This window comes from Primulina huaijiensis, chromosome 3 (genome assembly GCF_012295235.1).
Source record: "Primulina huaijiensis isolate GDHJ02 chromosome 3, ASM1229523v2, whole genome shotgun sequence".
Lineage (NCBI taxonomy): Eukaryota > Viridiplantae > Streptophyta > Magnoliopsida > Lamiales > Gesneriaceae > Primulina > Primulina huaijiensis.
The window spans coordinates 27,215,318-27,243,241 of NC_133308.1; the positions used below are offsets into that span (position 1 = coordinate 27,215,318).

A 27,924-nucleotide genomic window follows, 5' to 3' on the forward strand; every position below is an offset into this window, starting at 1 on the left:
TATTAATTATTATAAAATAGCAAATAGTTGGAGATAAATTCAAACTTTCCTTTTCAGTAATTAAATTAATACAAAACACTAATGTCAAAACCCTAATCAATTTTGTATATCTCTATATATAACCATTGCTATGTGTATATGAATTGAACCCACACAATCTTCACAAAATAAAGTGACCCCTTAAATTCATTTATTCAAATTCTTGTAATCTTAAAATGAAGGATCTTATGCATGAGAAGAAGAAGATGATGAAGGTGAAAAAAGGGTGTCTAAAAGTTAGGGTAGGGTTAGAAGATGAAGAATATCAAGAATTCATGATTCCTATATCATATCTTTATCATCCTTTTTTCAAGACGCTTCTTGAGAGAACTCGTGATGCCTATGGATACAAGGTCGCCGGCCCCCTTAAGCTTCCGTGCTCTATCAACAATTTTCACCATCTCCGGGGCTTGATTGAGAAGGAGAGAAGTAATCAACGCCACCATATACGAGACCACCACACCTACTTCCATGGTGCCTTATCCTTCTATTCTTGTTGATTGGGCTAAGCGCTACATGAACAAGTTCAATCCTCTTTGTGGAGCATGCTATTTTTGTTCTCTGTGTTTTCATTGTTAGCTTGATTTGCTAGGCTTTGAGTGGCATTTGTTATTTTGTGCACTTGTTGCAAAATTATTAAACACCTTGGATGAGTAAATTCTATATAATGTATACATATATATCTATATTACTATATTTGTGTCTGTATACATGTATGTATGAATATGTTAATGAAATGGCACCATTTTTAAATTTATTACAAAAAGGATACATAAAAGGACATATTATGCCAAACAGAAAAACATAAAAGGATACATTTTCCTCACACAAACAAAATAATACCAAACATTACATTAGTTAATGGAACACATAAAAGGACACGAGAAACCAAACAATTGGTACAATATACAGTCTTTGTATGTACATGTCTCTGCCCTCATGCGTTGGCTAGGCTTCTGGTCGATAGGCACATCAATTTTAAGTAAATATAACGATGGAAACAAATTATTGCTAACTCCATATAACGAATATCCCATTTATAAAGATAAACATATGTTGGACTCCTCCGTCACAAAATTCCTGCTGTCACAGCGATAAGGGAGCTGAAACGGCTGTGGAGGAGTTGAAAATGGCTTCGCCCAATTCTTGCTTCCTTAATAGCCTACTGGAGGGTTCAAATTTGGTACCTAAAGGCCACTGAATTGCTTTCGGCTCCGAGTATCTTAGCAGGAAATGGCAGCCGACTGCATTGATTGTTCTGTCAATGAAATCGGATCTTGTCATATAGTCCTTCATCCGGCATATAAATTCCAGATGATCCCTTGCCTAACCACACAGAATAATTAAATATTCTTGTATTTGCTTCATATATAAAGTTGCATTGCAGGCAACATCAAGAAAAACGACTCATAATTTTGACAAATCTTCAAGTATCACATAAAGAATGTGCAAATCAGCAGCTCAGTAAGATGTTAGCTCGTTTATGTGTGTGAATAGAGCAATGCTCATAGCAATTTTTTAAGAAATCGAAAGAGAATGAATGTATCTCTTTGTACAATAGCAAGTAAACTGAAAGGATTATTGGACTCATTTGCATGGTAAGGAGCATACATAAGCATTACATCTAATTACATAAGAGTGTGAAATTAGGAACATGGGATGCCATTTTCATTTTCCATAAGTTCGTAGACAATTTAAGGTGTTTTCAGAAACATTACAACTTGGGTACGTGCAAGATTTAGGAATGTCTATGTCCGAGCAGATAATCAGAAACAAAAATTCAGAGTTAAAGGGGTAAACACTCAGACTACATAGACTTCCTATTAGAAAGACAAGAATGGCAACAAACAAACTATGCCAAGGGCCATGACAAACAGAAAAGGATCTAGTAAGTAAACCTGTCGATACTGAGGAGCTCGTTTTGGAAGTTTGAGATAACCCATTTGACTGATTTCATAATCCCATAAAAATGACGTATGGTGGACCCATCTATTCTTGGTAATAGATTGAGCATTTCCACCGAACTTACGGTTGCCGAGCACATAATCTGAATGAATCAGAGACATGTAGGAAGTGGTATCAAACTCACTGTGAAATTAAGATGAGAAAAAGCTGCTTTACCGTGTGATAATCATTTTAGGCTATAACAAAAGCATAGCCAAATTTAAGTAGCCAGTGGTTTTCCATGGAACAATGCATGAAAGAAATTATCAGAAGGCTTTTTGATACCAAAATCATATGATTGTTTCATAAGGTTATTGGAAAGAAAAGAGAATAATCAGCCTAAAGTTATACTCACAAACAATGGTAATGTCCTGGTTTCAACAGTAACTATGAGAAGTAAATGAGAAATTGGACTAAAGGAAAACCCTGACCTGCCACCAAATACCAATATAACCAAATATAATTAGGACGGAAAATGGTCGGTGACTATTGAATTCAATCAACTTCAAATACGAAAGATCTACGCTAGTTTTCATATCAAGAAGGTGGCAGAGTTAACAAAGAGAATGGAAAAATGTCTACCTACTATAGATGAGATCAGAGCTGATCCTAATGAATTAGAAAGGGAAACACATGAAAAATGGAAGGAAACACCTGATCAGCAATTAGAAGCATATGTTTTTGGCCAATTATCAATCTTATGGTTTTGAAATCACATACTGAGCTACTCCTGCTCACAATATCAACTATTGTCTATCAGCAGAAACTAGAAAATGTAAAATAGCGATGGTACCAACGTACCATTCTCACGAAGTGTAAAATCTCCAATTCCTTGAAATACTTCTTTATATAATAGGCTACTCCAAGACATGATAGGTTGAGGATATGATTGTAAACCTGAAATTGCATCCTTATTGCATATAAATGTTACAAAAATTGTCCCATGGTCCACAATAACTGTACCACCTCCAGTATACCTTCGAATGACCGGAATTCCATCTCTTAAAACAGACTCGGTATCAAGAAGTTCCAATGGCTTCCTACGGAAAAATATTCATTTAGTGCAGATCAACTTCTTGTTTTCTCATGGTTCAACTGAGTGCAGTGCCTAACTACGGAACAATATAAGCCCTCGGGTGATAATTCTTTCAGATACACATAAAACTCAAACTACATGGCCCTGATACAAGAATCTCTCTATCGATAGCAAGCCAAACACAAAATATGATCCTAATTCCTAGATGTCCCATTAAAAGACAAAATGGAGATTGTTTCCCATCGAATGAAGAAAAATAGTCTGGAATTGGGTTATAGAGATGTAGCACGTATTTAAAAATTGTGAAAATGGTCATGGAGTGGATTCAGGAAGTTGATTTAGGTACAGAGGAAATTAGCTAAATGCAGTTAATTTCAAATCCACGACATTTATTTCAGTCTAAGCCTGCAGTCAGTTTTGAAAACCTAAACGATCATAAGAGATGTATCATTCATGAAACATCTGTTAATTACTTGACTGTGTTCAAGGGACTATTATTATGATCAACCACAAGGGATGTCAATTAAAAAACAAACTAATTTGGGCTCAAATCTTGTAAAGCATATGAACACTAAAAGAATAATCTTTGATTCAAAAGAAAGAAACAGATTGCTACTGAAATTTCCATGGACGTAACATACTAACCCTGAGACACCCATGACAATGGTGGGATGAGTAGTTCCATCATTGACGAGGCACCAATTTTGTGATGTGGTTCTTAGAAGTCTCTCCTCCAAGTGCAGCTGCTCAAGAATGGGCATTCCATTCAGCCTAAGAAGATTGATCCCACTGTTTCTTGTCTGTGATACAGCCATGGTTTGACAGAATCTATATCGGAAGGGAACGGGAACGAGGCCCGTATTCACGAACTTCCAGGAATGTCCTTTGGGTCGTCGATCCGTGGGCAGAAATCGGCACAAGAACGCGGGAACCAGGGGTTGGCAGAATTTTCCAAGCACAAAAGGGATATTTTTTGTGATTTAATAATAAAGCGTGAATAAAATCTAAAAAATAACTTTTAACATATTATTTTCATCAAAATAATCTATCTAAATAATATTCATTTTGATTTACATATTTTTAAATATTTTTCCAAAATCTTCAATTTTCATTTTTTTTAAAAAAAAATTTAAAAGCCGTAAAATTTCATTGGAATTGGAACATTATATTTAAATTTCTATGGTGGATTGTCTAATGATTATTGGGATATAAATATGGTTTGGGATATTTTAATGAGAGAGACGATAAATTAACCTTATCTGTTTCATTAAATAGATTGATTTTGAAAATAAGGACAAATTTCTAAAAAAAAACATCGTTCCTCCTTGCTTAGGAGAGCCTTATCCTCATGTACGAAAGCCATACAAGCTCGAGACGTGAAAATGGAAGAGTGGGGTCATAATGAGGTAGAAGATGACTTCCATGCTCTATTTTCTAGCATGTTTTTTTAATGAGAAATTGTTTGTTGTGGCCCAACTTCTCGTCTATTTTAAGCAGCATTCGTGTACGGTGTATGATTCTGAAAGATTGCTAGTGACAGTCGAAATATGAGAAACCAGTGGTGAAGGTGTGAAAATTGTACAAAAATCAGGGACAGATTTGTGTGTGTGTGTGTGTGTGTTTTTTTATTCCAAAAATCAACTCGTGAGCTGTGTTGAGTTGTACAAAATTGGAACCCAAGGGTAGAGTCGTAGAGATACACATGGTACAAGTCAACAAGCATGGCCTAAATATTCAGGTAAAAATGCATACAAATGTTTCAATACTTCCAACCTCAATAAGCAAGCAAAAGAGAAGAAAAAATATTACTCAGGAACAACTCAAAATACAGTTATCATATATATAAATGTAAAATGCATCTTCTGGGCCAAAAGCGTTGCACGGAAGCGCAACAAATCCCAACATCATCCAGATTTTCATCATCTTCTTGTCTATTAAAGTAGGTAGTAACGCTAGTAAAGAACAGCATTTTCAGTCTGAGACAGCAATTTCAAACCCATCAAGCCTTAGGAACAAGAGAGGCGTTCACCTTGCTTTCGAGGTCAACTATTCAAGAAACAGCAATAGCATTATAAACTTAAGGAATAAAGCTTCGCGCCACAACCAAAAAGTTGAGCAGCTTTACCTTACAATGGAAGAGGCAGCCTATCTGTTAGTTTCTCCCACAATGCATGGGGGAAGACCAAACTGCAGCAGCTTGTTGCCATGGCTCTCAATAGCATCAAGGTACATGTGAGGTCTAACATTGGACAATAAGTCCTTGACAGGATAAAAACTTCAAACCATGAGCCACAAGGCAAACTGTCAAGCATCTCATCATCATCGAGTCGGTGATCACTGCTTCAACAACTGATAGTTAATCGGCATATCTTAAGATTGACAACTAACTCAAAGAAATTATATGATCTATGTGTGTAAATGATGGCCAATTCTAGGCACACAAATGCCAACATCTGTCCAGCTGTAAAAAAATATCATTATTAACAGTAACAGTTTAAGGCAAAACAATTCTACGTGCTTGTGATTTTCAATGGCTAATGGCAGGTCATGGGTATGCATAACATGTACCCCGGTTGAACAAGCTTGTAAGCAAACCATTGTAAACATTATTCAGCAAAGGAAAACACCAATTGAGGATGTAGCACACAAGAGAGAGAGAGAGAGAAAGGGCAGATGATGGCCGGAAGGGGAGAGAACTATCTAAACTCCATTTATCAGTTCCACCAACCCATGTTCATTTGATGTTTTTTACAATGTGTTAATGTAATCCAAATCCATTATTTGCACCTTTCAAGGCCACATAATTTGATGATATGACAAACATGTCGATGATGAAAATCACAGAGGATGGGAACTTCCATACCTACAAAATAAAAAGTTTGATGAGAGATAATACAACAAAATACCCACACTCATAAGTAAAACACATGTCACGCCAAATTAATTAGTCATACCAAAGGTTGTCTTTGGAGTGAAAAAAGGTACTTCGCAATATCATAATGGGAAGAGGTCTCACCAAGTTTGTTTTTAAAATTATATCAACGTGAGATCAAATATAATAATGGAACATACCATCGTGGCCATCAGGAAGATCTTGAAGTAACTTGAAATGATGACTATAAGCGAGACCTCTTTCCACCTGTAGAATCAATGTACAAGTGACTCAATTTCAGCTAATCTTTTTTAGGGAGAAGCATGCAATAGTCAGAAAGGAAAGAGAGAGAATTAAAGAAGAGGCATAAAACATTGCAACCTTAATCTAATTGAAGTAGTAGCTATCGACCTATTGGTGCAACATATTTCCATCAAATTTATAATTTCAGTTGGATACTTTATACTGCTTCAAACTAGAAACAGAAAATCAGTAGTAATTCACTACTTTTTAAAAAATTTAAGCCACCGTGGACATATGGACATATAAGATCAACAAGCATGGACACTACACAATTCTTCTAGTCTTCCGAATTTCGTGTTTTTTTTTAAAAAAACAAAAAAACAAAAAGCCCAGCAAAAAATTAAACCATCCAAAGTCAGTTCCACAAACATAAAAGGAAAATGGAAAAGATGCAAGAGGAGTCTGTAATGCGTCAGCTAGTAACCCACAACAGTGGAGAAAATGGAAAGATCGGTAATTCAAGAAAATATTACCCAAAAACTCTAGCAGATGCGCTCAGCAACTTTCCAGTGCCATGAATCATCACAGCAAGAAAGATGAGGTTCTCAAGGACAACACGAGTGAACATCTGTGATACAACTTATTCCATAAAAGAATGTATATATCCATCGTCTACCAAAAACTGAACACAAAAAGAGTTGACATCAAATTAACCAACATCCAATTCTGTAACATACCTTACCAAAATCCAGAAGAAATGAAACAACTGTCGCTGGCAAAGTCCATTCATTCTCATTCATCCTCAAAGTCCACATTCTGTCTAGTACAGCTAAGGCTTAGGATATCATACATAATTTAAATCTACAGACTATTCTTGCAAATAATAATTATAACATTTAAACCATGGATACAGATGTCCAGAAGAAGGAATGCAAAAACCGATTTCCATAACAAGCCCTGCAAAAGTTGGAAATTCAAATTTGTCTTTTACATTAGTACACAACACTAGTCAAAACTACTCAAATCTGAAATCTATCTGTAAGGTCCTTCAAGCAAATAACTAAGTTAAAAAAGAGATACGAACCTGAAAATTCACGGCCTCTTTAGAAAATCTATTGTAAAACAGATGCCGGTAAGCTTGTGGCTTGTGCAGAATCAAATCGATTATGAGGATCTAAATTATAGATAAGAGAAAAAATTACAAGAAATATATTTTGAAACTTAATATGAGAACTGTTAATTCTGGTTTCTTTACTTAATTTACCATGACTTCACACTCAATGTACTCATCAGCCACAACTTTGCAGTATTCCTAACAATCAAAGTAATCGTAAGAAAAGAATCAGAAAATGTGAAAACTGAAGTTAAAACATTAAATAGAAAAAATGGGAAAATTTTATTACACATTTCATGAGCCGAATATTTCCTGGAGAGTACTGAATGTAAAGCGTGTCAATGGGGAACCCACACTGCACACATCTGAATCTGTTAGTACAACCATCAGCATTCATTTTTTGCTTCTTCTTTTTTTTTCCCCTTCAAAGGATGGCGGAGAAAATTCGTCAGCGGAAATCAAGAACAGAAACTAGCAAGTAGCAACCTGTGGATGGGTTCAGTCAGATTTGATCGAAAATTTCATATCTTTGCAACTTGTTTGAGAAAAAAAAACTTCTTTATTAAGGAAAAAAATACAGCAATAATATCTTAAGAGCTAAATTTAAATAAACTACAACAAGTTATAGGAAGAACTAACACAATTATCATTTGAAACAGTTGGAATCGAAAAGCAAGATCCATACGTTAGCAAGAAGTAACAAGAATGAACTCTATATATCTGAAGGTTAATAAAGAGTCATTCCACGGATTGATCACAAGCCCTAACAGGAAGAATCCAAACCCGTGATTCCAAATTTCCGTAGAAACCCCCAATTCAATAGATTAAACTTCAATTTGTAAAGGTTCTGGCTTTAACAAGAAACCAAGCACGACTTAGAGAAAAGAAGCGTGAAAAATGAACGAAATTCAGGCTACAACAAAACCACCATCATCTCCGCCTTGCAGAACTCCGCCGGTTCGCGTTTGCTACTGTCTACTGTGAAACGTGAATTCTCAAAGTGTGTATTTTGTAATTTGCTAAGGTTATTTGCAATTTTGTCCTCAAAAGATTTATCGGAGCTCAATTAGAACACCCAAAATATAAATTGGGAAAAAATACTCCATTTTTCAAGATAACTAGGATTTCCATCATCTCATGCACACGTAAGAATATATTATACTAGTTATTATGCACACGCACACGCGATGCGTGTGTGTACAATATTTTTTTATTATTATCGATGGACTAAAGTGAAATTTGACAAATTATGTAGGGACTAAATTGATATTTGAATTGTTGAAATAAAAATAAAAGTGTGTGTTGAAATTAAAACAAAAAAAAACAAAAAACTAAAGTGTAATATTAAAATCATATAAGAGTAAAATTGAAAAAAAAAAGTTGGTGTCCTCTAGTAGTTATTATCATGTCCTCACACTTAATATAATAGTATAGATAATTAAAAATTAAAAATTAAAATTAGTAAACAATTATTTAAAATTATTAATGTTATGATAAATATATTTAAATTTTAAATATTGTTATTAAAAATTATTATATAAAAAATTTTATATCGTTTGAGATAAAATTTAAATAAGGATAACAATTTTTTGTTATCTAATCTGATGAAAGAATAATTTTTTTACTTGAAAACCAATAAAAATACAAGAGTGGTATCGTACACACATATGTTATATTTTTAAATTATTTATAACGATCATATCTCATCTATTTTAAAAAAATCAATAAAATATATTTTAACTACACTTTTAGAATTTTAAATTAAATAAATGATTATATCACACTTAAAATAGAAAATTATCGAAAGAAGTCATCAATTTAAAATAACAAAAAACATCATATTTAAATAAGTTTTAACGAAATTAGGAAAAACTGATAAAGATCATTTACAAAGTCTTTAATTTTAATATTGACACAGCTAAAATAAATATGTTGAGTAGACAGGATATATAAGAAGACTGGCCCATCTAGCTGATAAAGGGGCCAGTAGCTGGTGAACATATCCACATAGATAATTCATAGTTAACTTTGAGAGGTGTTACATACATTATGAACACTAATCAAGAAATGTTAAGAAGGTTCCCGACGTAGACACTACTACGCTTAAATTAGTACACACTTAAAATAAAATCTCTTAACACTAAAGAGATTTAGCAAAAAAATGAGAATGTACCTTGAATAAAGCAAAAATGATAATGTACTTTGAATAATGAGAGTCATCTCATATTTATAGAATTTTTAAGAGTCTCTAAAAGACTTGAATTTTGCAAACAATTTAAGCTTTAACAATGAGATTTAAGCCTTACCATGAGTTGAATACTAAATTGGGCTTATTTGTCAATCTAAGTAGGTCATTATCCATCAAACACATCTTTAGCTTTNTAAGATTCATCACACAAATTCTCTAGCAAAAAGTAGATTCACTACTTGATACCCTTCTAGTCTGAGAAAAAAGAGCTTCAAGTGGCAACCATGGCGGGATGGAACTATTGAAGGTACACTATATTCTTTATCACAATACGAAATATGTCTCTTGAAATTGAAAACCAATTAGTACGAGCGGGTGTTGCTAAATGGTATAATTGTATACTTTGTTTTTATTTATTGTATGAGTTTTCATTCATCACACAAACAACTTAATGGTTTTAGCACATTTATATTTCGAGTTTTGATATTTTACATGTTTATCGTGCACACTTATGTGAATATCGATGATGTGATATTTATCTATTGAATATGATGAAACATAAAAAAATTTGCACATCGAATGTCAGCTCCTGTGGGCTGGATTAAACTATATTGCGGCTTGTTGAGCTTAGTACGATTGATACCACCTCCCGATATATACATAATTTTTTTAAGAACATGCGTTATGCTGCTCATGTATTTTATATTTGCAATGTGCTTCGACTGGATTTATATTTAAAATAAAAATTAATATTTTTAATTTAAAAGATAATATTTTTTTTATACTTACAGTCGAATAGAAGATCAATCTAAAAAATGGACAAATGACGCGAGTTTTTGTGAATTTTTAATGTTATATATAGTTTAAATGGATGAATTACAATATGAGGTCGGGGACCATATCACATGAACCACTGGCAACCTGGGATGGCGAATTAGGCCAAGCTTTCGTCGAGGGGAAGAAAACAGGATCAGCTTTTCTCAAAACTTCACACGCTTTTTCGGCTATATCTGCAAATGGTCAACATTAATTATTTTAAGAAGTTTAACATTTCATTTTTACCCCAAGAAGTATCCCTTTTTGGTTGATCAACTCTTCCATGCTGTTCGTTGGAAGTTACGTGCATTTTCTTTGAATAAAAGAATAAAATTGAATTGAAGGAGCTCTTCCAGTGGGGTGTGGGGGGCGTGAGGCCTTTTTTGCATTAATTCTGTTGTGGGTCTTCTGTTAGTGTTAAAGATAAAATATATGATTTGATGTGGGTGGGTCACTCTTATTTACGAGTCTTTTTTGGCGATAGCTATGGGGGCAGTGCCCACAAGTTCCGAGCTGTATCACTGCTGATCCCCATCATGTGTGTATCTGTTTGTTTTATAGTGGTGAGGAATTGAGAGGTGCCCATCAGATTAGGCGTCCAAAGTTTTGAGCTTTAAGTACCTGTGTGGATTTGTAGTCCGAAATAGGTCAAGTCTCAAATCAGCGTATTGTTGGACTAATTGAATTCGAGAAACATTCCATACTTTTCTTGATGGTTGGTTGGTTGGTTGGTTCAAAAGTGGATTTTAAGCGAAGTTGGACTTTTCACCCGAAATTTCCATTCTGCCTTTTATTTATGTTGATGATAATTTGGAAGAAATATATCCTTCCTGCATATCTTTTTTCCAGTGTTTTGAGCTGAATTTGTGATGGGTTTGGTCGATCATTTTGATCTGTAAATGGGGTTTGAATGGGTTCCTGAAATCTTTTATTCCTGATATGCACGTTTTTGTTCTTCTCAAGGATTGATTTGAAGAGAGTTGAGTTGGGAATATGATTGGAGGCTTCATTATTTTGCATTGTGGTGTTCTGTGTAAAAGTGGTGTCGACTTGTTGTAAAAGTGATGTTGACTTGTGGTGGCAAAATGAGTTTGAAATAGGAGATGAAGCTTGAATAAGAGAGGGGTGTAGTTGTTTTGCCCCTTAGATGGACCGGAGGAGTTGGCTGTGGCGGCGTAAGTCTTCTGAAAAAAGTCCTAGTGGTGAAACTGAGAGCTCAGGATCAATGTCATCTCATTCAGAAAGATTTTCTGATGATCAGGTAAACCAATTTTGGCTCAAATATATTTGGCCTCAAAATTCGTATACTTTCATCTGTTTCATAATCTCATTTTGGTTTTCAACTTCAGCCTTTTACATCCGCGAAATAATGAATCAAGTTTGTTGATTCTAGGTTATGGATTCCCATGTTTCGCTTTCATTAGTTCTCTTTCAGGACCTTGTGGAAAGCAGATACCACAAATGGATAATTTTATCTGTATAGCTGACATGTTTTCGGGCCCACTTGTTTGATTACTACTTGGACTCTCACAATGTACACGGAATGAATAATCATAACCTTTTGAATTCTTGAATTGGTAGAAAATTTATGTTTTGTTCACGATGAAGTGCCATGAAATCTAGATTCAAGTGCTAGTTTAACTTTGAACAACATGGACCACATCAGCTGGAGGGCAAGTGACAGCCTCTTGCTTTTCTATTCTGGACAGCATTTGTTCCTGTTCTATTATTAGTATCTATCTTCAATTATTGACACATGCACTCAGGATGATTCTTGCAATCACTAGTCTGTGTCTGAATACAATATGAATCGTGCGTATGCGAACCCATGCATAAATCCATTAAGAACATATCATCCATTCAAGCCAAGGAAATTGTTTTTCTATCTGTGTCCATCTGTTCATGAAACTACTTGTCAACGGAAGTGTATTATCTACTAGGATGGGAGGAAAAAAAGGAATTTCATGTGACTGTATATTAGCTACTGAATATTTGTTTTCCCTAGGGGAAATTTTTTGATGGACTAGTGAGAGTGACTTATTTTTGGTGGTTGCACAGGGTCTGGCAAATCAAAACATGCAATCCCATGAAGTCACGTCTAAAATCGTACCTGGTGATGCAGACCGTAATGATAGTTTGAAGACTTTGTCAGAGAAACTATCTGAAGCTCTTCTTGATGTCCGCACCAAAGAAGACTTGGTTAAGCAACATGCCAAAGTTGCAGAGGAAGCTGTCACAGGTATTATCCCTATTTCACATCCTTTCTCAGTTGGAATCTGTTTGTGTTTGCTTGCATGCATTTGCAGGGGCATCCAGAAATCTGAGAGCGGAAAAGTGTGCCGGAATAAGGGGTTGGATGGGGGTGGTTGCCAGGATTTTTGGGGGCAAAAAAGAAAATGAGAATGACAACAAGAACATGTGTTTCCTGGTGATTATTTTTTTCCTGAAATAACAGAGGAAAACTAATCACTTTCATGATGTAGTTTCAAGAACTAAATGTTGGAATTAAAATACTGTCGGCTGCGATGGAATACAGAGACTCTATTACAATTCTTAGCACTTACGTACTTAATGTGCAGAAAAATAGTTCTGAGAAAGTGTGATTACATGATCTAACTAATAGCTAGCCTAATATGAGTAAGGACACGCCATTATGGTTAGAAAAAAATCTTTTATCCAGTTCTGAAATCGATTTTAATTTGAGATCATATGCCAGGGTGGGAAAGGGCTGAGAAAGAGGTATCGATTTTGAAGAAACAAACTGAAGCCTTAACTCAGAAGAATTCGATCCTTGAAGAACATGCCGGCCATCTTGATGGAGCTCTTAAAGAATGTTTGAGACAGCTTCGACAAGCACGAGAAGACCAAGACCAGAAGATTTGTGATATTATTACCAATAAAACTCGTGAGTTGGATCCGACAAAATCTGAACTTGAGAACAAGCTTGCTGACATGTTCTCTAAGCTTGAAGCTGCAGAGAAAGAGAACTCGATCCTTAAGCTCGAGCTCGTTTCCAAAACCGAAGAACTGGAACTAAGGACCTGTGAGAGAGATCTCAGCACCCATGCTGCTGAATCTGCTAGTAAACAACATCTTGAATGTGTGAAAAAGATTGTCAAACTTGAAGCAGAATGCCGTAGGCTAAAGGCAGTGGTTTGTAAAGCAACGCCGGGTAAAGATCACTGGTCAGGTGTTGAAGAGAAAACACTGGTTTTCGAGAATTGCAGCTGTCAAACTAGTGGATTGGAGTCTATTGGTGGTGAGACGTGCCACCCCGAATCTTGGTCACTTGCGTCAGTGACAGAAGAGGGACAGTTTAAGAATGAAAGAACTTTTGAAAGGAGTCTTATAATTCCTTCTGCTGAGATTGATCTCATGGATGACTTTCTTGAGATGGAGAAGATTGTGGCACTACCTGTAACACAAGGTGGAAACAACTCGAACACCGTGATCAATAGTGGAGAAGATGGTTTGAAAGATAATCTGGAAGCCATGATCAATCGAACGGCTGAGCTGGAAGAGAATTTAGAAAAGATAGAAATGGAGAAAAAGAATTTGGAGGTGGCTCTTAACGATTGTCGTATTCAGCTTAAAACATCAGAGGATCAACTCAAGCAATCAGAGGTAAAATTGTTGAACTTGAGCACTGAGCTGGCTGTGGCTGATGAAGAAAAGAGGGCTTCCCAGAAAGAAATTGAATTTATGAAAGAAAAGCATGAGCACTTGACAAATCTTGAACTTGAGATAGAAACTATGCATTCAACTATTTGTTCGTTAAAAAATGAGGTCGAAAAAGAAAGAAATTTTTCAAAGGAATTGGAAATTGAGTTATCAAAAATGAAATTTGATTATAAGTCCCAGAGATCAGCAATGGTTGAAGAGTTCAGGATCGTTCAGGTTGGCTACTCAATACGTTCATGCTCCCACTTAGTGGTTCATTTAACTATTGCACCGCCATATTCATTTTGTGTTACACGTAGTATTTATTTATTATTTTCGCATCATATAAACTGTTGGATTTTACTATATCTGCTAAATTGTCGAGTCTGTCTCTTGATGTTGGTCTCAGGATAAAGAACTGGCAGCGGCTAAGAGTAAATATGCCGAATGTCAAAAGACAATCGCTTCTCTTGACCGACAGCTGAAAATTCTAGCTACATTAGATGACTTCTCAATCGACTCAGAAGAACCTGTACAAATCCCATGAAGGAGTGCTGGAACCAAGATTAATTTTTGAAGCTTCTGCTCCATAGTTCTAATGCCTAAAGCCTGTTACCGTACCACTAGAGAGATCTTTACGAGGAATGTCTCTCAAGTGGGTACAAATTTTTGTTGGACTAAAGAGATGAGATAGAAATCAAGAAAATGAGGCAAATTTGATTTTGAAACTCGGAAGCACTATCCAAACACTATTGAGAGCACAGCTGATGTTATGTTCTTCAAGAACATTTTTTTTCAGTTGCTTTTTCTTCACCTCACAAGGTGTAGTGATGCACATAGTTTCAGCTACCAACATGTTTTACAGAGTTAGACATTCTGATTAATATAATCTCAAATTCAATTTTTGCATCATTTACTCAAGAAATGTCAGCAAATGGCTTCTTTATGTATATAGTCATTGTTATCAGGGGTATCTAGAGAGTGTCATTAGTTGGCAATCTTTCCGCTTATGGTAATCGATTCATGTTGGTACCTCGTACAACAATTCTCCTATGTATCTCAAGACAAGCAACGTATTTCGTTGTTTCAATTTGATAAACAAAAACTATAAAATATAAAAGATTTTGAGGAAACATGTTGGTTCTATGGTGTAGTGGTTAGCACTCTGGACTTTGAATCCAGCGACCTGAGTTCGACTCCCGGTAGGACCTTTTACATTTTTCTTCCTCCAATTTCATATTTAATCCTTGCAGAGCATATCATAGAAAATCTCTGATTTCTTTTGTTCCGAGAGGCAAAGTGCCTGAAAAACAGGAATCGTACTTTATATTAGTAAACTCACATTTTTTTACATGAAATCATTTTGACCAAATTCCATATGGTAAATTTGTGTTACGCACTTGCATAGCATAAGCAACATGAATTAGAAGTGATTCAGACCACGGTTTCCCGATGAACTGAAGGCCGATAGGCAAGCTAGATTGATCGTATCCGACCTGTCAAATTTGTTTCCGGTTATAACAATACATTTTGTGAATAAAAATCTAAGGATCTTGATGCTTTTGTTAACTCACTGGGACGGTTAGTGCTGGCAAACCAAGAAAATTTCCAGCTACCTGGTACCGGACTAATGCAGCTAAAATATTTTGACAGAATGTTAATATCCAGTGCCCAAATCTTCTATCTTGATTAAATGAGTGTTGAATTTACCTCCATTTATGTAGTCTAGCTCACCGGTTCTTGTGGCGTCATCCTTTATATCATATGCAGTCACACTGGCAAAGAAGTGTTCATGCATTACAAAAACAACACTTCTAAAATCTTTTACTCGGAACATTTTTTGTTGAATCGGGAGGAGAAAAGTTTTAGTAGTGATACCCCACGGTTGGAGTAACAATGATATCCGCCATCGAAAATATCTTTTCATGGAACTGAAGCTGCCGATTCCTGCATTGGTTTATTGCTGAAATAGTAAATGATCTTCAAAGAATATCGAGCTTATAAAATCAAGAACATCGGCTAATTCTACCTGATTCTTTGTGCGTTTAAGTATTCTTGGCTGTCGAAAGAACCATATGCAGAAAGTCCGAACCGAACATCCCAACCCATTTCTGCCCTGCTCCTAATATATTTGATCAATCCTTTTTGTGTCACAGTATGATTATTCACTTATCACTTGTACAGAAATAACGGTAAAACAGAATACTCACAGATTCTGTGAGTATCTTGACATTGAGGAGCTGCACTCTGATCCTATTGTGACATAATGCGCCAAGCGCATGACCTCTAGTTCTGGTATTGTTACATCTACAATCTTAAATTGCACGAGACGATTAAACCGGTGGAGAGTAAGCTGAATTATTGGTTTTGTCTGCTAAATAAATTTAGAAATTAAGGATTATATTTGGAATTTTATACCTTCCAGCCATATTTGTCGGATAGTTTGGTCACCGCATTAGAGCAGCAGATTTTGATATCATCACTGCAGTCATCAAACCACTGATAGAACACAGAAAATATGTTAATATAGGCTAAAAAAATTGAGTTTAGATGTTAATTTAAAGGCAAGGAAATTAAGATAAAGGTATCTTTTATGTCATTTTAGGAATGAAGAATGGGAAGAAATTATCAATAACCTTTCCATATCGCGCCATTTTGATGTCATAGGACGTGTAGTCAGCAGATTTCAGCAGAGGCAGAGGTAGTTTAGGTTGGTCAGGTACAGCTGTCACACCATTTTGATCGGATGTAAGATCGCCGCTAGTCGCTGCATAACTGAAGTTTTTGAAATTTTTATCAAATATGACAGATGAAATCCAGCATGAGCTAAAAGAAAAATTTGTCAGCAAAACCAAGAAACTGACACTATAAGTGCATCCTCAACACTTGCTGCAAGAATCCCAACCATCCCAACTGTGTAATTCAGGGGAAGAACACTGAAAATTTAACATAAGGCCTAAAGTCAGAATGAAAGCACAAAATTTCTCAAGAACCATATTGCATCTAAATAGTAAATAAGCATAAGAAAGATGTGTTTAATACCCCTCATGTGGCACACGTGAGAATGTAGGTTTCAGGCCAACAACGCCACAAAGAGCTGCTGGAAGTCTTACAGATCCTATGCAGAACAATAAAGTTCGCTCGAGAACGTGGATTTTTACAATAGATCGTGGTTTCATACTATATATTGCAACTAGAAGCACAGTAGTTTAGTTTACCTCCTCCATCGACACCTAGTGCAACAGGGCACAATCCAGCAGCAACCACAGCAGCAGATCCACTGGAAGAGCCTCCAGTAATCATGTTTCGATTATACGGGTTTCTTGCTGGCCTTTAATGACCAGAGGAGGACTAATCAGTATCAATTATTCATAAAAATTCTCCAGAAAAAACTTGAAAAAAAAACTAATTTGAAGGAAGTGCATACCCATAATGAGGATTTATCCCACTGACTCCAGCCCCAAGCTCATGCATATTTGTTTTTCCCACTAATATGGCACCACATAACCGGAGACGTTTGACACAGCACGCATCGTCTTTGCACTGTCTTACTTTGTGCAGCCACTTTGTACCACCTGCATTAGCAAATTGTTTCACTTCATCCAAAAATTTTCTCAGTACTAGATTACATACCATTTGTTTCATTAGGAGAAGAAATTTCACGATAATTTTTTCCGAATGTGTACACTACGATCCCTCAACTAAATTCTTGATTCGCCTATAAATAAATAAAAAACTGAAAACATTCTACCAATAAACTCACCTGTTGTTGGGTATGGCATGCAATCTATTTCGTCCTTAACAGCAACCAAAACTCCATCTAGAACCGATATAGGTGCACCTGAAAAAACATATATGAAAAATACACAAGATTTTACAATGTTTCCCAACCCATACTCCTCTGTTGATTCAAAAACTTCAAGCAGCAATCTAGTTACATCATTCTAACATGAATTCTTGATCACACACCTCGTTTATACCGAAGAGTTGATTCTGTCGCCTGCTTTAGAATATCTTCAACACAGAAGTTGATAAAGAATGACATATTCAGAGAAGGACTAGATGATTCACGCACAGCGGCTACGAATCTTTCTGCAACCTGTTAAAAGAAGGTAAATTTAGCGTTACATTTCATGACTAGTGCAAAGTTTTTTTTTAGCATTTCTTTCACCATGAGAGGGGTTGAGTCCCCTGAGGTATAGGCTTTGAAAAATTCTGGTATCGTCCAACGCTGGAAACCAAGTTTCTGAGTCTTGGGTACATTTTCTGGCGATTCAATACAATTCAGGGCCTGTTGAACTCTCTCAGGAGGGGGCATGTCATGTTCTAAGTATTTTACTTCCTTTTCTTGGATTCCTATAATTACGAGATAATAAGTCGTCAGAATTTATATTCAACTCTTTCATATTATACGTCGCTCAGTCTCCATATTTCGACTGTTTTGGCATGCTAGCGATTTCGACTGCTGCACATCTTACCTTGATGTGGGCGCAGAGGTACAAAAAGAGGTGGTTCTTGTAAATCCACAAAGGAGACAAGCTGCAAAATAGTGTCATTTATTTGGAAAAAATTTTCTTTGAAATCATCCAAGAAAACGCACGTTTTATCAAAGGAAATAGAAAAAATATTAAGAATGATGGGAAATAATGCAAACTGTGAGATTATAAAGAAATGAGTTTACTCTTGAAGAAGCCCTTATACTAACAAAAAAATAATGATTTTTTTTTTTAAAGTTTGTGGGGAAAAAAATTTATAATGGTAAATTACTTAAATTTATTCATTTATCTAACAAATATCATATAATCCACATTTAAATTCTCTTTTTCTCTCATTTAAATATTATCAGCTACTAATATAAATTTTATATTAAATGTTATCTTATATGTTAATTTTCATCTACTTATATTACTAATTATTTTAAATTTCAGCCTTCTTATAACGACAACGACAACGACATAAATAATTAAATATATAAATTTAATGTTTTTATAAAAGATATTAAATTTATCAACTTATTTTTGGCAGTAGAACTAGATTGGCTAAAAATTAAAACAAAGCAAATATCAAATGCATCCTAAATAATTCATCAATAGTAGCCTTACCTAACAATGGTGTCAACAAACAATTCATAATTTGTTCTAATACTCTCCATTTTAATTAAGGGATATTATATTTAAATTAATTAAATGGTAATAAATATCATAGTGAATAAAAAATAATCCATAATATATCATAGGCTGACAACTGGTCCACACAATTTAGATACATATTAATATAGTGATTAATTGTCCCTTCAAAAAAAAATATATAGTGATTAATTGCATTTATTATAATTTGTTTGATTCCATGTATAAGATATTTGGTCTTTTTACAACATCGACCCTTATGAGTGGTTTGATATATTATATGTTCGAAAACGTAGGTGATGGATAATAAAGATCGATGCAAGATCGAGTGATTGTCATTTCATTAAAAAGTATATTTGATAGTAAATGAGTAACTCAAACTTTTTAAACAACAGTCGTTCAAACACTGTATCGATCTCACCTCCAACAGGTCAACAGAATGAATGTATAAAAATAAATGCGTGTTATATAAAATGTATACACTATATAATTTTCGAATCTTATTACATATTAATATAATTCGACACACATATATTTACAAAAAAAATTGTGAGACAATCTCACAAGTCAATATTGTCAGACAGATCTCTTATTTGAAAATATCATTCTTTATATCAAAAGGATTACTTATTATTGTAAACATGTGCATGGTTTATCCGTGAGACCGTTTCACAAGAAACCTATATAAAAGGTGTGTGATTAATTTGTAACGCCATTGTTCAAAAATTTACGAACTAGCATTCATTGTATTTACCAAAAGAAAGAGACAAGGTTGTTAGTGCTGAGAGCAACTTTCATTTACTCTTGCTTGCCGTATTTCTATCACATGATAAACTAGTTTATTAAACTTGCAACCACCCTTTTCAAAAATATACAAAATGACTGCTTAAATCTAAAAGGAGGGGGNATAGTTTTAAAAAAAGTTTATAAAAACCAAATTCTACATAAATTTTGACATTGAACTAAATGAAAAATTATAGAATTTTTATATATATATAATAATATATTAAGCGAGAGACCTTTAAAACATAATTTGATGTGATTTTATGACAACAATTGATTTTTACGAAAATATTTATATTGTCTTAGAAAATTAATGTATTTTCATCTAATACTCACTTTAAAAAATTTACATACTAACTCCTAAAAATTACATATTTAATATAGTTGCATGATTGTTAATAAAATTATAACAAAATAATCATAAATCCTAAACAAAAATAAAAANGTACATTAATATACCTCCGAAAATAGGTAACTCCAAAAACCAAGCAAAAACTTTTATCAAAAGACCAGCCATTCGAGGAGCTACACATCCACAAAAATAAACAAATAAAACTTATTATCAAATTATCAATTACTAATAATAAGCATATATGTATATATAATTAAATAAATCAAATTATCAATTACCAATAATAGCAGACAATCAAATTGCTGATTTTTTTAGAGAACATAATACAAGTAAAATGATTGAAAAATGCAGTACTTTAATTAATTTAAAGTGGTAGTGTACGTAGATTGACGTACCAAGAAGTTCTTGGTATGAACCATAAAGAACAAAATAATTTCCAAAAATTCATGCATGTCTATTATTTATATATAAATTCCAAAAATTAAATTGACCTATAATACAGGTTAAGCTTCTGATTATCGAATACGAAATTACTCTGGATCGGGTAATTTTTGGATTTTGGTAGGATCTGAACCCGAAATGTATATTGAGTCAGGTATAAGGTAAAAAGTTCCTAAGCGATCAGTGTTAATTAAAATAAAATTATTTATTTTTTAGTTATAATTTAGTTTGATGCTGCTGATATATTAATATTTTTATATTTTTTTGTTTTTAAATATATTTTAATAATCTCAATTATATCCTGATTATTTTGGGTCCGGGTTAAAAATAATACAACCGAAACCTTAAAAAAAACCGATTTACTTGTCCTAGTCTACCTCTCGTGTACTGCTCTATTTGTCTTTCACTTAATAATACAGCTGTAGCTTTTTATTAAAACTTTTGGAGTATACCAAAATCTTGATTTTGGAAAAGCTCTCTTAATTTTAAGGTGAAAATAGTTTTGTTGTCTACTAACTTGTTAATTTTTTGAGTTTTGATCATCTTTCAAAATTTAATTTTGGTACACTTACTTTTAATTTTCGGCTATTTTGATTTAATTGTTGACGTGACACTGCAAAATGCTGACGTGACATCGAAAACTGTTGACTTGTCAGATGTCACATCAACAATTATATTAAAATAGTCGAAAATTAAAAGTTATTGTATCGAAACCAAACTTAAAAAATGTGGTGAATGAAAACCTAAAATTAGAAAATTTAATGGAAAAAAATCATTTTCCCTAATTTAAAGTTCCTGTTTTCTTCAAGAAAATCCTTTTTGCAGCAAAGAAAATTGAATGCTAGGCACAACGTAACTAGAAGAAAATAATTGCCCCTCGCCGTCTCCTAATATTATTATAAATATCAGACTGAGATCCATGCATGTAGCAGCATCCAGAAAAACAAAACTTAGCCATAATATTAATCCAACATAAATTTTTTTATATCATCTAAACTTCTTGATTTTCTGGAAAAATATATGTGTTGGAAAGATGAAAAAATCGAAATTCTTATAATATAAAAAGTTAAATATCTAAACAAATCAGACATCAGGAAAAAAAAAAAGCAGTGATCGCTAACTATACCGAGTAATATTACCTTTGACATTGGCTCTGAGGTAAACCTCGTCGCTGTCGGGGCCGAGATCCACTTCATAAACGGGCTTGTAAACCGCGCCTTTCGCCTTCAAAAACCCCATTAATTCACAAACTTTTGCAAGAATAACAAGAACCTATCTGTCTATCTATACATATATATAGAGAGAGAGCTATAGATATATATTGTGGGTGGGGGTGTGGGTGTGGGTGGGGGTGGGGTGGGGTGGAGTCGGAGGCGGAGAAGACTAGGAAATTATATTGATGGAAGATTGTCCGTAATGGAAGTTGAATGAATCCGATTCTAATAATGTTTCTGTTGAGAGAAGACAACGAGAGAGAGCTAAAGCACACTAATCTTCCGGCTCTTCTTATTAGTATTTTTGTGTTATATATATATAAATATATATTTGAAAAATATATTTCATGGCTATTTATTTTTTTTTATTCTTGATATAGAATTAAATAAATTTATAATTTCGATTTTATTATTACACCTAGATTTTAGGTAGGGGATAATTAAGGTTAGGTATATATATATAATCGTGTTGAATTTGCTTCTAATTATTGCCCCATCGTAATAGTAATAGAAGCAAATTCAACACGATTTGGTGACGGAAATCATATTTAATAGAGAAATTTTAGTTTTCAAAATGGTCATATCGAAAGTGTCATAATTAACTTACACTTTTTACGAATGTCATTAAAAACATATCAAAAAATATTATTCTTTACGGTATTTTTTCAATGAAAATGGACATTAAGACCATGTAGATTTTATATGCTCTTTTGCAAATTTTTTTAATATTTTATTTATTGTATAATTTGATTAGTTTAATTTATTTCAACTAAAAACATAAATTAATAATGAATTAAAAAGAAATAAAATTACTTTTGACTTTTGTATTAAATTTATTAAGTAATCTTTATAATTTTTTAACGAAGAAAATTCTTTTAATAAATATGAATTATAGTGATAATTTATTTTCATTCATTAAAAATAAATTTTTTAAATATGATATTTTTTAAATGTGTAAATACTACACATATTTATTTGATTGATGTTATTTAAAAATTTATTTAACATGAAATATTAATCATCAATATTTTACAAATGATCCATTATGATATAAAATTAACAATATATAATATGTATTCTAAAAAAACAGAAAAAGTTAAACAAAATCCGCAAGGGGTTAAAAGTTAGAAAAACTATATATCTATATATGAGTTTGATTTGTGAAATTTTTTAGTTACACTTTTACACATCATTACTTAATTAATGTTTCATTTATTTATTTAGGTGACTTCTTAATTTTCTGATTTAAAGATTGAGATTGAAAATGAGAATAACTTTATTTCATTATTTTATTAATCATCAATATTAATTTACAAATGATCCATTCTCATATAAATTAACTATGTATAATATCTATTTTGAAAAAAGAGAAAGTTAAACAAAATTCCCAAGAAGTTAAAAGTTAGCAAAATCACAATTGATATTTAATTTAATAACAAGTTTACGAGTTTTATTTTAACATCATTATTATAATTTAGTTAATTAAGAGATTTTTATACACTTCATTTTAGTACATTGTTATTTTGGTTTTAGTAAAATTTACTATTATATTAATTTTATTTTTATTGTTTTTCATTGTGAATGATATTTAGATGAAAAATATTTTGTTAATTTGAAAGAACTGTTATTATGTTATAATCACGTGAATTGAGTATTAATACCTTATATTAGACCATTGATCAACCGTGTCAATGGTGACCGCTCAGAAGAATAAAAAATATATTTTCATTATTTAAAAAACTCAAGCTACGTTCCACCAATTAAAAGAAATGTCCATTTGGTCCTCATATTTGTGCCAAATAACTCACATGGTGCATCTGATGCATACAAGTGAAGGAGCTAATATTAGATCTTCATCTTTTGGTGAATCCAAGATAAAGGGAAAACTAGAAAAGTCTGCCAGTTGCTTGCTTTTATGGCAGTTAAGCTAAAATGACCTTTAGATCTACAAGTGCCAAGGAAGGAAGCATAAGCTTAATGAGGAAAACGGTTCATAACTGAACTGATTATACATGATTTTGATCCCATTTTTCTGCAATTGAAGGCATTGTGTCCTTGTTTCTTGTGAGGCTCGTTTTTTTCCAGTAGAGAAATTCTATTTTGATACAAAAACAAGCCTACATTATGTGGTATAACTGAACAATCTCCAACACTCAAGCTTCAACAAGCCTTCGCAGGTATAAATAAATGAATAGTATCCGTCTTATGAATTCAATTCAGAATTAACTTAAAAAGGCAAAAGAGGACGGTATTTATCGCAGCCCATATATTCCAACCTGCAAAATCTGCCTGCTGCAATGCTACCTAAGAAAAACATAACAGCGGAGTCTGATGAAAAATACAGGATCAAACTATGTCAAAAAATTTAGTGTATGAAATGTTTCCCTTTTTTTTGACATGGCATACTTCTCATGAGAAATAACTAATTGAAACTAAAAGAATCACACAGCACCTGAGCCGTATCTGGAAGCAATTTTCCTTTCCTGTTCCATACAGCAGAAGAATCGCCAATAGCAAATATACGTGGGTGACCCTTGACACGTAAAGTTTTATCTGTTTCTGCTTGTCCTCTGCCATTAAGAGGAAGATAAGTTTGATCATCAAGTTCTAGCTGAGGAAGTAGAGATTTAGACCCGACAGTCCACAAAACCATGTCTACTTCAACAACTTGTTTTCGCATGCCCCTTTCAGCAGGCTGTAACTCCAAAGTAAGTTTCTCGTTATTATGATTTTCCATAACATCTTGAACAGCTTCAACTTTTGTTGGTTCATATGAATCCCCAAACTCACCATCTTTCCTTGTACAACGGACAAAGTAACCCAACAAAAGCTTAGCATCTCTGGATGATAGAACCTGACAAAATTGGCTTTAGAGTTGTGCACCTATGAGATGCACTGAAATTGGAATGACAAAAAATGTAAATGGCCATATACATGTAACGACTGCGTGACAACATAAAACATGGGGTTGTGGAAAGGGTCCAACAACACTCTCTTGGCAAAAACTCATAAAAATAGATAAATAAAAGATGCCTCCTTGTCAAACACTGAGAAAACAATAGATAGTCATATGCTTCTATTACCCTTTCCTACTGCACCCACATCTCAAGACAAACTGGAAAGCAACATCCATCAGTTTCTCTCCTGCTGTACGTACACATTATAAATAAAACAAGATCATTGGTACAACAATCAGAAGTCTACTTTATCCCTCCACGGTATGAATTCTCCAAAATGTGTCGTTCATGCACAACAAGTGGTGCTTAGAAGAACCTGCTAAAAGGGCACAATGCCTTTGATCATGAGGTTTTTCCCCCTGATGTCCATCACATGTCAAATGAACTAGCAGTGCTCTTCACTTTTTGATAACACTATTGTTGAAAAGAACCTAAATTTGTATCTAATTGTAATATAAAGTCAGGAAAGGACAAATGGTCTTTGGTCTCCTATTATCATTAAAACTGTACAGAACAGATACTCCTACTGGGCTAACTGGAATGTGATTCAATACCGAAAAATTTGTAGCGAGTGTACTGAGAGGATCAATTGATTATACACACCAATATTGACAAGAAAAATATTAGACAACCATAAAAACAGAAAAATGTCGCCAGCCGGAAGCGTCACTTATGTTAATTGAGCTGAAAGACATGGAGCCAAGTTTTGACAAACTGATGTAAGTATGGAACTCAGGTGGTTAAGTGCAGGAGAGATAATCCAGATGATGGGTATCGGGATCATGAAGCAGTTTTTTTCTCACTATCCTAAAGATCAATACACTATAATTTATTGCAATCCATTGACACCTAGATAGAAGAAATGCAATATCAAAATTTGTGGCCGTGAAAAATTCAACATTTAAAACTTTATGGGTAATCCATTCAAGAGTCTCGCTCTTAATCTGGATTCCCTGTTTCCAGGTGGTGCATCTGGCAAGATTATTTTTCCAGAGTTAATATCCTGTATAACTCTTCTACCTTGCAGTCTTTCGGATATAGTGGCAGCCAACTCCATTCCAGAGTAACCAAATCCTACTGTTCACATGGTTTATTGAGATAAATAACCATAAAGCTTGCAAATTAAAAATAACCAAACAATATATATTTATCTCTTTGTGATTTTTTTTCTTCGTGCGCCACAACATCAACATGGCTCTAACGTAATGCAGTATCATATGAACAATTATATAGGAAAAAGATTGAAATTGGCAAAAATTGTAAGATATGTTGCTAAAATTGAAATTTATCAATATAAACTATCAAAATAACAAAATGACAAATATAATGAACCAATATTGTAAAAATATATGATTTGTTTTAAATAATAAATATAATATTTTATTCAAGAAAATAGAAAATAAAGATATGTAAAATAGGTAAGCATCACAATTTTTTGTGTTTTATTTTTTGAAATGGGTCCAACTACATAAATTCAAGAAAAGAGGCCAAATAATCGAAAAGTAAAGTATAAAAGTTTAACACATAAGTTGACACAAGATAAAATAATAAATATATTGGACAAACATTACCATTTTATGCATACAAGATTTTTAAAAATTTAATTAATGAGCCGTGTAGCTTTATTGTTTGGGCTCTACATAATTTGATTAAATCCTCAATGAACTCAATCATCATATTTAATCATGTTTTCAATGGGTCAATGTCCAATGCACATAATATTTAGGTGCAAGACTCAACCAATGATTTTTTTTTTGGGCCCCTGTGAAGGCCGGGCCCTGAGACGATGGCCTCTCTCGTCTCACTGGAGGTACGGCCCTGCTCCTACAACAGTAACATGGATTGGAGTCTCCTTAGCAAAGTATTTACGCTCCAAAGCTGTTAGCTACTCATTAACTCTCTGCATTACATGTTAACAAAAGAAAGCTTACAGCATGTAGAATTTCACCTGGTATAGTATCAACTTTTGTTTCACCCAGCAAGTACCAACATGGCAACATGGCTGCCCAGATCAAGTGGTATGATACCATCACGCATTGTTTAAATGCAAATGACCCACCCAATTCAAAATCACTCAGACAAACATACAGTACAAGGCCCCTCCATTAGCTGGCATATAAATGAGGTAATACAGCCAAGCACTATCTTGCTTCATAAATCCAGTAGTCAAAATATTCAGCATATAAGGCATGACATATTTTGCAGCGTGCGATGAGTAAGAACAAGTGTGTCAAACTAGTCAATAGAATACCTAAGGCATGTATACTCATGAATAACATTGAATTGAGGGCAGCACAAAGTTTATGTATGACCATTAACATGAAGGAAAACTATTAAAGTGGAGTCGAAAGATCGATGAGATGCAACGATCTCATATCCTGCGTCAGAGATCCCAAAAAGAAATAAGTAATATGTGCGTACGTTGAGTTTTTGCACATATGAAGGTAACATAAACCAGGTTAAAAGATATCTGAGTCAATATTACATGATTATACCAGCCTAGTTCTTATCAAAGGATGCTCCAAACATCAAAACCAGAAGAAAAAAGGAACGCTAGATGTAAAAAAAATTGAGAAATTTTCCTTTTCTTTGTTCCCTGTTGTTATCTTTTGGATTAATGATGAAACTTGGTGGATACAAACTAGAAATCTACTCAATGTGAATTCAAATTTATTTTAAATATTATTAATTTAGGACCTACAAGTGGTCAGCAACAAAACTCTCCAGTAATTTCACATTCTTCAGATAATACAGCACATTTGAAAATCATATAAAAACATACCAGTCATATTCAACAAGGAGACCACTTTCTAGATGCACCACCACGCAGACGCAGAAGCTGAATTCCCATCCATCCCCAAATGATCAGTGGGGTGTATGGATTGCACCTTGTCTTTGAAAAATTACAAAGCTGTGTTTGAATGCAACTCTGAGAAACGAGGAGCTATTTCCCATTCTTCCACTTTTGCAATTAGGAAAGCCTTAAAAAAAATAAATTTAAGAGAAATTTAAATCGACTAACTAGGTCAACTGTCAGCATAGTTTGTCTATTAGATAAATTTTAAATTTACCTCCAGAGAGAAGCTCGTAAAATAATGGCTTAAAGACAAAGCGTTATGATTGGTCAACAAGAAACACC

General features: G+C 33.7%; 5 protein-coding genes and 1 non-coding gene across 11 annotated transcripts; 2 read left to right on the plus strand and 4 right to left on the minus strand.

Moving 5' to 3' along the window:
- Positions 1 to 876: 876 nt before the first annotated feature.
- LOC140974246 (uncharacterized) lies at positions 877 to 4,032 on the minus strand. 2 transcript variants are annotated; one of them, XM_073437602.1, is made up of 4 exons: positions 3,665 to 4,032; positions 2,785 to 3,023; positions 1,938 to 2,086; positions 877 to 1,297 (listed from the first exon to the last, which is right to left on the minus strand). In XM_073437602.1, the coding sequence occupies exons 1-4, from the start codon at positions 3,832 to 3,834 to the stop codon at positions 1,214 to 1,216; spliced, it is 642 nt and encodes a 213-aa protein (XP_073293703.1). In that variant the 5' UTR covers positions 3,835 to 4,032; the 3' UTR covers positions 877 to 1,213. The 2 variants fall into 2 exon arrangements, with proteins under 2 accessions (XP_073293703.1, XP_073293702.1); XM_073437601.1 differs by having other exon boundaries at positions 877 to 1,365.
- Positions 4,033 to 4,722: 690 nt separating this feature from the next.
- Positions 4,723 to 8,315, minus strand: LOC140974247 (protein ARV 2-like). 2 transcript variants are annotated; one of them, XM_073437604.1, is made up of 11 exons: positions 7,934 to 8,315; positions 7,538 to 7,734; positions 7,399 to 7,446; positions 7,219 to 7,308; positions 7,046 to 7,091; positions 6,872 to 6,954; positions 6,668 to 6,762; positions 6,092 to 6,158; positions 5,807 to 5,882; positions 5,145 to 5,356; positions 4,723 to 5,065 (listed from the first exon to the last, which is right to left on the minus strand). In XM_073437604.1, the coding sequence occupies exons 2-10, from the start codon at positions 7,643 to 7,645 to the stop codon at positions 5,259 to 5,261; spliced, it is 711 nt and encodes a 236-aa protein (XP_073293705.1). In that variant the 5' UTR covers positions 7,646 to 7,734; positions 7,934 to 8,315; the 3' UTR covers positions 4,723 to 5,065; positions 5,145 to 5,258. The 2 variants fall into 2 exon arrangements, with proteins under 2 accessions (XP_073293705.1, XP_073293704.1); XM_073437603.1 differs by having other exon boundaries at positions 5,145 to 5,368.
- A 2,006-nt stretch (positions 8,316 to 10,321) lies between these two features.
- LOC140974248 (filament-like plant protein 3) lies at positions 10,322 to 14,824 on the plus strand. Its single transcript, XM_073437606.1, has 5 exons — positions 10,322 to 10,455; positions 11,216 to 11,513; positions 12,311 to 12,491; positions 12,969 to 14,149; positions 14,322 to 14,824. Exons 2-5 carry the CDS (start codon positions 11,400 to 11,402, stop codon positions 14,457 to 14,459), a joined length of 1,614 nt encoding a protein of 537 aa, XP_073293707.1. The 5' UTR covers positions 10,322 to 10,455; positions 11,216 to 11,399; the 3' UTR covers positions 14,460 to 14,824.
- An 85-nt stretch (positions 14,825 to 14,909) lies between these two features.
- LOC140974249 (fatty acid amide hydrolase-like) lies at positions 14,910 to 22,106 on the minus strand. Of its 2 annotated transcripts, XM_073437608.1 has the most exons (19): positions 21,754 to 22,106; positions 20,269 to 20,346; positions 18,391 to 18,483; positions 18,084 to 18,268; positions 17,882 to 18,011; positions 17,676 to 17,753; positions 17,340 to 17,487; positions 17,131 to 17,243; positions 16,955 to 17,030; positions 16,777 to 16,848; positions 16,549 to 16,687; positions 16,331 to 16,411; positions 16,123 to 16,226; positions 15,942 to 16,034; positions 15,791 to 15,859; positions 15,623 to 15,687; positions 15,487 to 15,548; positions 15,313 to 15,408; positions 14,910 to 15,215 (listed from the first exon to the last, which is right to left on the minus strand). In XM_073437608.1, exons 1-19 carry the CDS (start codon positions 21,851 to 21,853, stop codon positions 15,153 to 15,155), a joined length of 1,845 nt encoding a protein of 614 aa, XP_073293709.1. In that variant the 5' UTR covers positions 21,854 to 22,106; the 3' UTR covers positions 14,910 to 15,152. The 2 variants fall into 2 exon arrangements, with proteins under 2 accessions (XP_073293709.1, XP_073293708.1); XM_073437607.1 differs by lacking the exons at positions 20,269 to 20,346; positions 21,754 to 22,106 and having other exon boundaries at positions 14,911 to 15,215; positions 15,942 to 16,028; positions 18,391 to 18,631.
- Positions 15,052 to 15,123, plus strand: TRNAQ-UUG (transfer RNA glutamine (anticodon UUG)). The gene has a single exon. It is a non-coding gene; the product is annotated as a tRNA-Gln (tRNA).
- A 1,555-nt stretch (positions 22,107 to 23,661) lies between the features above and the next one.
- On the minus strand, positions 23,662 to 27,595 carry LOC140974250 (alternative NAD(P)H-ubiquinone oxidoreductase C1, chloroplastic/mitochondrial-like). 3 transcript variants are annotated; one of them, XM_073437610.1, is made up of 4 exons: positions 26,734 to 27,595; positions 24,619 to 25,859; positions 24,281 to 24,523; positions 23,662 to 24,117 (listed from the first exon to the last, which is right to left on the minus strand). In XM_073437610.1, exons 2-4 carry the CDS (start codon positions 24,664 to 24,666, stop codon positions 24,040 to 24,042), a joined length of 369 nt encoding a protein of 122 aa, XP_073293711.1. In that variant the 5' UTR covers positions 24,667 to 25,859; positions 26,734 to 27,595; the 3' UTR covers positions 23,662 to 24,039. The 3 variants fall into 3 exon arrangements, with proteins under 3 accessions (XP_073293711.1, XP_073293712.1, XP_073293710.1); XM_073437611.1 differs by having other exon boundaries at positions 23,662 to 24,128; XM_073437609.1 differs by having other exon boundaries at positions 23,662 to 24,132.
- Positions 27,596 to 27,924: the final 329 nt, after the last annotated feature.

Coding starts and splice junctions, on each gene's coding strand:
- LOC140974246 (XM_073437601.1), bottom strand. CDS start 3,834: ATGGCTGTATCACAGACAAGAAACAGTGGGATCAATCTTCTTAGGCTG. Junction 3,024..3,664: donor ATTGTCATGGGTGTCTCAGG/GTTAGTATGTTA, acceptor ATTTTTCCGTAG/GAAGCCATTGGAACTTCTTG. Junction 2,087..2,784: donor TTTTACACTTCGTGAGAATG/GTACGTTGGTAC, acceptor TGATTCATTCAG/ATTATGTGCTCGGCAACCGT.
- LOC140974247 (XM_073437603.1), bottom strand. CDS start 7,645: ATGAATGCTGATGGTTGTACTAACAGATTCAGATGTGTGCAGTGTGGG. Junction 7,447..7,537: donor ATATTCGGCTCATGAAATGT/GTAATAAAATTT, acceptor TTTGATTGTTAG/GAATACTGCAAAGTTGTGGC. Junction 5,369..5,806: donor AAATTATGTGGCCTTGAAAG/GTGCAAATAATG, acceptor ATTAACTATCAG/TTGTTGAAGCAGTGATCACC.
- LOC140974248 (XM_073437606.1), top strand. CDS start 11,400: ATGGACCGGAGGAGTTGGCTGTGGCGGCGTAAGTCTTCTGAAAAAAGT. Junction 12,492..12,968: donor TGCAGAGGAAGCTGTCACAG/GTATTATCCCTA, acceptor ATCATATGCCAG/GGTGGGAAAGGGCTGAGAAA. Junction 14,150..14,321: donor AAGAGTTCAGGATCGTTCAG/GTTGGCTACTCA, acceptor TGTTGGTCTCAG/GATAAAGAACTGGCAGCGGC.
- LOC140974249 (XM_073437608.1), bottom strand. CDS start 21,853: ATGGGGTTTTTGAAGGCGAAAGGCGCGGTTTACAAGCCCGTTTATGAA. Junction 18,012..18,083: donor GGGACTCAACCCCTCTCATG/GTGAAAGAAATG, acceptor TTCTTTTAACAG/GTTGCAGAAAGATTCGTAGC. Junction 16,412..16,548: donor AAATGGCGCGATATGGAAAG/GTTATTGATAAT, acceptor GTGTTCTATCAG/TGGTTTGATGACTGCAGTGA.
- LOC140974250 (XM_073437609.1), bottom strand. CDS start 24,666: ATGCTAAGCTTTTGTTGGGTTACTTTGTCCGTTGTACAAGGAAAGATG. Junction 24,524..24,618: donor CCGTTGTACAAGGAAAGATG/GTGAGTTTGGGG, acceptor TTGGAGTTACAG/CCTGCTGAAAGGGGCATGCG. Junction 24,133..24,280: donor TGCTTCCAGATACGGCTCAG/GTGCTGTGTGAT, acceptor TGTTTTTCTTAG/GTAGCATTGCAGCAGGCAGA.